Source organism: Carassius gibelio, chromosome B5 (genome assembly GCF_023724105.1).
Source record: "Carassius gibelio isolate Cgi1373 ecotype wild population from Czech Republic chromosome B5, carGib1.2-hapl.c, whole genome shotgun sequence".
Lineage (NCBI taxonomy): Eukaryota > Metazoa > Chordata > Actinopteri > Cypriniformes > Cyprinidae > Carassius > Carassius gibelio.
In genome coordinates, this window is record NC_068400.1 from 32,039,609 (window position 1) to 32,048,384 (window position 8,776).

Here is an 8,776-nt window from a genome sequence, read left to right on the forward strand (position 1 = left end):
GTTGAATAGCAATGCTGCCATCTGTAGAACTGCTTTATTTCATAATTGATTAATTTTGTTATTGTTATGACACTGTTGTCCTATTAAGAGAATTTGTCTTGTTTCCCTAAAAGCATGTACACCGGGATGCGTGACCCTCCTATGGGAGGTCCAGTGCAGCCCTACAGGTAATTGATAATTCTACATAAAACTAAGATCTCATATGATTTCACAGCAGATTCTCTGGCAAAATCTATTCTCTGTGTGTATATCTATATCAAGATCATAAAGTGAACATCTTAATCTCCATGTTTTGTGTTCCACATCCTGTGTTTAAATCAGTGATTTTTGTAATTGTAGCAGTGGTGCAGTTCGGGGTCAGATTGTTAGCAACCCTTATGCTATAGATTCAACCAGCCGAAACCCCTATGAAGATCGCAGTCCTTCTGCAGACCACCACAGTGATTACAGACCACGTGCCCCTTCACACACATATGATGACCTGGTATGGTTCAAATTTAAACATTTCAGTTTCGTAAATGGATTCGTAATCGTCTGAGTTTTTGTTTTCCTCCATGGGGATATTATGGTACAATGTACAGCATATGAGCAATTCAGAAGCAGTGTTCTGATAAGACTCAGGATATAAACTTACTGAGGATGACCAAAGGTCTTTTCCTTAAATGAATCATCCTTCTGCTCTCCTAACAGAAACACAACCAGCCCTATTCTCCTGCTCCACTCTACGGTTCCTCGGACCATGGAAACCTCCGCAATGGATTTCCACGACCCCAATTAAGTCTACGATACTAAAAAAAAATAAAAAAAAAATAAATAAAAGATTTTTAGAAAAAAAGAAAAGTTAAACAATAAAGACTTGGCCAGGATGTTGAATGGGAATGACATGAAGAATTTACATAATTTACGGAACACAACTTTATTATGTCCTGCTTTAAATCTGATCTCTGTTATCATCTGTAAATATGTCTATACTTGGTGATTTATACTAAAACATTATTTTCTACACTAAATACAAATGCAATTCTGAAACCTCACTTGAAATACCGAAATTGACTTGGAATTTAATAACACATTCTCAACTCAATTATGAATGGCAAATAAAAAAATATCAGATTTTTGCTTGTCATTTTGGATCATCAGCTTTTGCACTTGTAAAGTCGAATGCAAACAAGGACACACCGAATAATCATACATGCATGTTCATTTTTCAATTCAATGCCTCTCAAATTGTTATGCTGATAATATGTTTCGTATTAAATCACAGAGCAAGCATTATTACTACAGACCTCAGGTTGCTTGAAACAATAAATAGGCTTCCGATAGGTGATTTTACTTAATGTTTACTGAAGAACTGAAAGTTGACCTCACAAAGAGAAAAGCAATGGTGGCAGATAATAAATACATTTCAGATTAAAAAGGCAGTTTAGACAGTTTGTTTCGACATCCCACACGGTTTCTTCAGCAGTTCTGAACCACAGTCTCAGATCCATGCAAGTTCTGATATTGGTTCTAAATACTCTTGCAGAACCGTCTTAAACATCTCCTCTGAAACAGACAACGAGGCCTAGCAATATCGGCTAATACTGAACAAACATGCAGTCTTAACCGGCTTCAAATCAAACAGCACATAAATTGTAATTATGTGGATGACAAGGTCCTTCTGAGTCAACTGATTTTGACTCTAAAAGCTGACAGTACAGGAACACTTCTGTAGAAATGCTGCACTCAAAACAACATCCATGAAAAGGCAAACTTTTAATCGTGTAGGAAAGGGTGACGCCCAAACATCCGTCTCCACAGATGCTCAGGGGTTTAAGGTCTCATTTAAGCTCGCCAAGATTTATATAGAGACATGGAAAAAAATGTCAAATACGCAAACTCAGTTTAGAAGAAAAAAAAAGGAACCACCTTAACTAACCACTACAGTGCCACTCTCAGCTGTGTCCATGTCACATATTGGCAGCATTGGGAGGTTTTTTGGAGGGAAATGAAGGGATGCGTGCATTTATATGTGAGTGTGTGGAATCGGCTCAGCCCATGTTTTTGCGGTTGCCATATCCTCTCCGGTGTGTGTCCTTCCAGTCGTCCCAGTCACGTGCCTTTTGCAGAGCCTCTTCATCATCGTTCTCTTCCTTCCTCTCTCTTTCCGCTCTCTCATCTTCCTCTACATCAACATCTGCTGAGGAGGAAAAACAGAGCCACATGATGATCTGAGCTTATACTGAGATAACTAAAAGTAAGACTGCAGAACAAAATAATTTAATCATCCGTTAATACATTCTAAACATAATCTATGTTCTGCAAAAGCACCCGATATGTATGTAAGCACCTGCACTGCGTGGTATGCCCTGGTCAGGTAAACATCCTCGCCGCCGGTGCTGATCATACCAATCATCCACTGTCATGGTGGGAAGACTGGGATACCCTGCACCAAACACTCTGAAAAACGTCAAAATAAAAGAAATCACACAAACTAATACTGCAGCACTGCACTTCACAGATACACTCCATATGCACACGTACTTTGCCTGCACAGCATCCTTAGTCAAGATAAAAGGCTTCATGGGTGGTCTTTTAGGTGGAGATGACTGGGGGGCGCTCTACAGAAACAAACAATTATTAATAAGGATATCAATCAATTTAAATATAAAATTTTGATCAGTGTTGGAAAAGTTACTTTGGAAATGTAACAGTACAGATTACAAGTTACTCTATTTAAAATGTAATAAGTCATGTGTCTATTTCTATTACCGTATTTTCCGGACTATAAGTCGCACTTTTTTCCATAGTTTGGCTGGTCCTGCGACTTATAGTCAGATGCAACTTATTTATCAAAATTAATTTGACATGAACAGAGAGAAATGAACCAAGAGAAAACATTACTGTCTACAGCCGCGAGAGGGCACTCTATGCTGCTCATTACTCCTGTAGTCTAGACTGAAGACATAGAGCGCCCTCTCGTGGCTGTAGACGGTAATGTTTTCTCTTCGTTCTTGGTTCTAAATAAATGCGACTTATATATGTTTTTTCCTCATCATGACGTATTTTTGGACTGATGCGACTTATACTCAGGTGTGACTTATAGTCTGAAAAATAGTTTAACCACCTTTTGGTTACACATTACATGTACTTACTATTATAACAACAATAAATGATGCATAATTACATGCAAGTAACACTAAACAAGTATAAGCACATTTATTTATTAAATTAAATTACTTAATTCCATAACATGTAACTAGTTACTCCCCAACACTGATTAATATATATTTTTTGCAGTAAATCATAGGTTGGTAGAGCGAAAGATCATCATTTACACACACACACACACAATTCATGTGGCAATCAAACACCTGCTTAAAAAGCTCCATTCGTTTCAGAATCTCCATCTCCTGGTTAATAGAGTCGATCTCCTCAATTGCTAGTGTGATCCACCTGCGTACATGCAGCAGGTAAAACTCTCTCACCACCTCTTCATCGGCTAAACCAGATTCAACCAGCCCTCTGATCTCACTCAGCTTGGCTTCGGTCTCCTTACGCTGCATAAACCTGGAAACAACTTACAGAGTAAATATGCCACACATGAACGTTACACAAACATTGGCACAACTGATGGAAAAGACACAAACCATGTACAAATATTACATATACACTATCATTCAAATGTGTCAAAAAGAACAGTTTAAACTGATAAAAAAAAAACATTTAGAATGTGAAAAAAATGTCCATTTCAAATAAATGCTGTTCTTTTGAACTTTCTGCTATTCATCAGAATCATGAACAAAAAAATGTATCAGTTTCCAAGAAAATATAAGAATCACAAAATTATTAATACAAAGAAATGTTTCCTGAGCACCAAAACAGCATATATTACAATACAAAATATTTCATGAGAAACAGATTATTAAAACATTAAACAGTTAATTGAAATTGTAATGTATTTCACAATCGTCAGTTTTTACTGTATTTTTTGATCAAATAAATGCAGCCTTGGTGAGCATAAGAGACTTAATTTAAAAGCATCTTTAAAAATCTTACCCCAGCGTATATATACCATAACAGCATGTTTTTCAGTACCAACCCACCTCTCTATTTTGGCTTGTCTTTGTGTTGCCATTGCGATGAGGTCTGGCTGTGAGACTGGCATCAGGACTGCTGGATTGGTCTGCTCCTCAGGAGGAGTGTCTGCTGTGTTCTCGCTGGATTTGGGCAGCTGAAAACTACACACATCATAGTCCTTGCACCTCTGGAGGAAGTCCATGAAGTAGACGCGGGCCGCCTGCACGTACTCCAGACGCTTGCTGGGGTTCACTTGTTTCATGGTGAGGGCTCCCAGAAGAGCCGGCAACAACAAATACTTCAGGTCAGCTGTGGAGATTTCCTCCAATGCCTCATTATGACTACGAAAAAAAAAAAGGGGGAATTAATAAGTACGTACTCCTGTGAGTTTAACTTAGTAGGTGTTTTGTAATGATCATGTGACTCATTGGATTATTATAATAATAAAAAAAAAAAATTAGTAAAATGTGCTTCCCACATTCAAATATATTGTTGCACAGTATGTATAATTGTAATGTTAGTTTAATTGTCAGTTTATTATTTAAACAGCACAAGGCAAAATACACACAAAATACATTATAGATGCTGAAAAAATTATGTATTAAAAATTATGTATTCCTGTAATATTCTATTCTATATCTGTCTAGATCTGTACAGCCAAAAAATACTCTATATAACTGTAATAATTGAGTAACAATGCATACACCTTGTAGGGAAAAAAAGGCCTTTAGTGTGCATTACTGCACTGTAAAAGTATAATGCATTGACTGTTTTAATTGGCAACTAGTGACTATATAAAACAAAGTTCTCGCTATCATCGCTCGCGGTCCTTTGACAGCTAACGTTGATAATAACAGAAGTGATTTAATCTGTTGCCTCGTTTACAGTCGGGTTTTTAGCCTGTGTGCGTGTATGTGTATGTTCCTCTAACCTGAACAGGACCAGCTGATTGACCATCCTCGTCGCCTCCTCCAGCTGCATGATAGCACGCTTCACTTTCACCTGCACTGCGGTGGAGCTGCTCGGCTCGTTTGTTGTGTCCACCTCTTCAAACAGCTTCCAGCCCCGGTCCAGTAAATCCGACAGTTTCGGAGCCTCTGAACCACTGGGGTCTTGTTTACTGTTAGCATCTTCAGCGGCCGCCATTTCTCAAAGCGTATTTGTCCGCCTCGGCTTCCGTTTGTTCCGGTTCTTTGCTTCCGGTCGGTTCTCTTTCTTGCAGTTCTGGTGTCTCACTGTAGATGTCAACAGAGTCAGTATGACATGTAGGCATTTTAAGCCTCTTTTAAAGAGAAGTTAAAGTGTAAGTTCACCCAAAAATTAAAATTGGCTTCACTCACCATCAAAGCATAACGGTGTAACGTTATATGACCTTCTTCTTTCAGACGAATCCGCTCGGAGTCATATTAAAAACTGTCCTGGCTGTTCCACACTCTATCATTGCAGTCAGCAGGTGTTACAGTTGAACATTCACAAGGCCTCAAATAAAGGCGTGCATCCATAACAAAACCTCCTGCACACAGCTCTGGGGGTGAATAAAGGCCTCCTGTAGAGAGACCCATGGGTTTTTAAAACAGTCTCATTTTCAATTTTGGGTGAAGTAGGTAAAACAAACCAAGAACTAACAAACTTACAAATAATAAATAATGAAATACCCTATATAAAAGAAAATTATTATATAAAGTATGCAACAATTCAAATTTATATGCAAGTAATTTAAAGAGTTTTGTCACAAAACTTGATGTAAATAAACCTATAAGTAAGTAAACCTATAATCTAAATATTTAAAAATCAATCTCTGTTTTTCATAAAACCACCAAACAGAACAATGTGCTATTTTTGTAACAAACTCCTACTCATAAATTGTGTCACAAGATCTTTAACAAAATTACAGTTGCAGAAAAAGATGTTTCTAAGATATTTTTGGCAAAGTGTACAAGCATTGCTCTTAATTAACATTACTCCTAAAAATGTACTGCAATGAATACACCAAAATATAAATAATCCGAAATAATCTTTTTTTTTTTTCATTTTAAGTAATGAAGGAAAATAGTAATATGTAACTATAACTCAAATAATGTCCACTTTTGAAAACCTTGGAAATAAAACATTTTATCATTAATTTTGACAATCATTAAAAATGATTTATCATAATAATTTGTAACAATGAAATAAACAAATAATTGTAAATGAAAAAAAATAAAATAAATAAAACTACAGCCCTCACCTGAAGGTGTGTTCATGAGTATACCAGTGTACTATCCTGCTCTTATGATAGCAAATATTAATGTAAAATGTGTATTTACAAATATTTTAAATCGCAGAGCAGCCTATGCTTAGCAGTCAATGTTTTTTATATGTATAATTTTGTTTAAAACAAGCAATAAATATTTGGAAATTGTCCCAAATATCAAAATATCTAAAACAAATATAAAGTCATATTATATTACAAAATTATCATTTTTACTATGTAAAACTTACTTTCCCATCATAATTTCTGTCGCTTGTCTTACCCTGGACAGTCTATGCTGACACGGAATGAGTTCCTTTACTAGGCATATATATTTTTGCCTTTTTAATTTTATCAAATGGCTTAACACAGTGAAAATATTCAGAGAAAGCTTTGCCTCTCGGAATGCAAAACTCCTGCTTTTTTTCTGTCAACAGGACCATTCTGAACCATGTCTTTAAAAATTCTAAGTAGGAAAAGCAAGAACCTTAAAAAAAACATATCTCCCACAGGTCTGCTCAGTTTTCATTTTAAAAAGCTTTACACCCTGTACAAACACATATCTGTGACAACATTAGCATGCAGAAACCATTTGTCTCTCAGGTCTCTGTCACTTCATGCATCACTGGATGCTGGATTATTTGTTTGTGTAAGTGTATGAAGGCAACTTAGCACATTTGGCTGATATTAATGATTTTGCCTGCAATAAAGGAGCCTGGGAGTGTTTAACAGAGCCATTCATAATGTGTAGGTCAAATAAACTTCATAAAGTAACATATTCCAGGGCTGTTTTACCATCGAAGACTTAGCCTTTGTTAGGACAAAGTGGAAACTCAACTCATTTTCCCATGGTGTTATATCGCTGAACCTCTGGCATGATTAGCTGTTGAGAAACCATGACACATTAGAGCTGTTACTGTGATAGATGAGAACCCTCTCTAAGCTTAATTAAATGTGTTTATTCAGCTCACTGATCCAAATCCAGACTTTTCTTAATCTGATGGTTAACCACACATTTGAGTTTCTGTCTGCAGCTACAGGCCGTCGAACAGGTGTGAGATCATGTCTGTTTAAGATGCAATTTTTTAATCATTTTAATGGGCTTTGAGGTTATTTTGTCTTTCTGGCCACAAAAAGAAAATTCCCCTCATAGTAGAAGACTAACCCTAACCCAGGCATGACCTTTAACCCTGATCTCTACCCTTGGAACATACGACATACATCAACTGTCACCCTATAGAATAACAGCCGACATAGACAAACCACATTCAAATAAACACCAGGAGAACCCATGAGCTGAAAAGAACTGAAAACAGCATGCATCTGAACATTTCCACCCAGTTTTCCAACATGTTGGTAGCTCAAAATAATTTTTTAGGTTCTATTTTTGTCATGCCATACTGTTGATTCTTCACATATTTGGAGTCACTTGCAGATCTATTCTCAGTATGTGTGTGTGTGTGTGTCCAGCTATGTTGTGAGATTTGTAGCCTTTTGTGCCCTTTGCTTTGTCATTTGCAATATGGGGGGCAGAACAGGTGACACACACACACTCAAATTTATGGTTCAAATGGAAACCTCAGATAGCAAATGGACTAGATGTTCCTGCTATATGAAAATAAGTGTTTAACAAAGGGATTAAACCTTTGAATTAAACCTAAAAAATCCAAAGTTTGTGGCCTAGTTCAGTATAACATAGCGAAAAGCATGAAATAACTCAAAAGTTAATGTGAAGATCCCACTGTGACGGAAAAAAAAAATGTGCTTAAAAAAGAAGTTTGGAGTCTGTCAGCACAGATCGTTGGGATTGTCCTGCATCTGTTTTCACAAAGAATCACTCAGCAAACAGTCAAGCTATTAAACTCTTCCTCAGACTGTGTGTGTAAATACTCATGGTGTTGGTGTGTTGTGTTATACTCCTAGTAAACAATACACAGGACCAGGTTAAATGAGGAGCCGCATTCCAGAGATTGACACCGTGTGCAGTCAACAGCAAAAGAAGAGAGAATAATCTCATGTCGGAAAAACGGATCAGTATTTTTAGACAGAGAAAGAAATGGCATTAAACTCCTTAATCCTTGAGATGTCAAATGCATCTCAAACACCTTTCTGCTGTCTATCTATTACTTCCTGTGACTGGTAATATATCCAAAAGATGAGTTTTTGTAAAGAAAAAATAACTGCTAATATTTTAGCAGCATCACCCAACATTCTTCTCTGCCAGTGTATTTTTTAAATCAACAAGCATTTGAGGGCCCTTGACTGAAAGCTGTTGAGCAAAGTTAAACCCCCTCCAAGGCTCAGCCTGTTTCTGCAAAGAGCCCAGAGGTCTGTGTGTGCCTTTGTCTTTCTGTAACAATGCAGAGATAAAAATCAGCCAAATCAAAGGACAAATGGAACTGCAAAACAGGTTAACCCCATACAGTCTATGGTTAACCCTCTGTCTCTTTAGCTTCTGTTGAATTCTTGCTATCTGGGCTTTAAATC

At 36.9% G+C, this 8,776-nt stretch overlaps 1 protein-coding gene across 2 annotated transcripts; it reads right to left on the reverse strand.

Moving 5' to 3' along the window:
• Positions 1-1,324: 1,324 nt before the first annotated feature.
• On the reverse strand, positions 1,325-5,294 carry LOC127958058 (immunoglobulin-binding protein 1). 2 transcript variants are annotated; one of them, XM_052556847.1, is made up of 6 exons: positions 4,991-5,294; positions 4,086-4,400; positions 3,354-3,549; positions 2,524-2,600; positions 2,330-2,439; positions 1,325-2,176 (listed from the first exon to the last, which is right to left on the reverse strand). In XM_052556847.1, the coding sequence occupies exons 1-6, from the start codon at positions 5,203-5,205 to the stop codon at positions 2,031-2,033; spliced, it is 1,059 nt and encodes a 352-aa protein (XP_052412807.1). In that variant the 5' UTR covers positions 5,206-5,294; the 3' UTR covers positions 1,325-2,030. The 2 variants fall into 2 exon arrangements, with proteins under 2 accessions (XP_052412807.1, XP_052412806.1); XM_052556846.1 differs by having other exon boundaries at positions 1,325-2,179.
• Between the last annotated feature and the right edge of the window lie 3,482 nt (positions 5,295-8,776).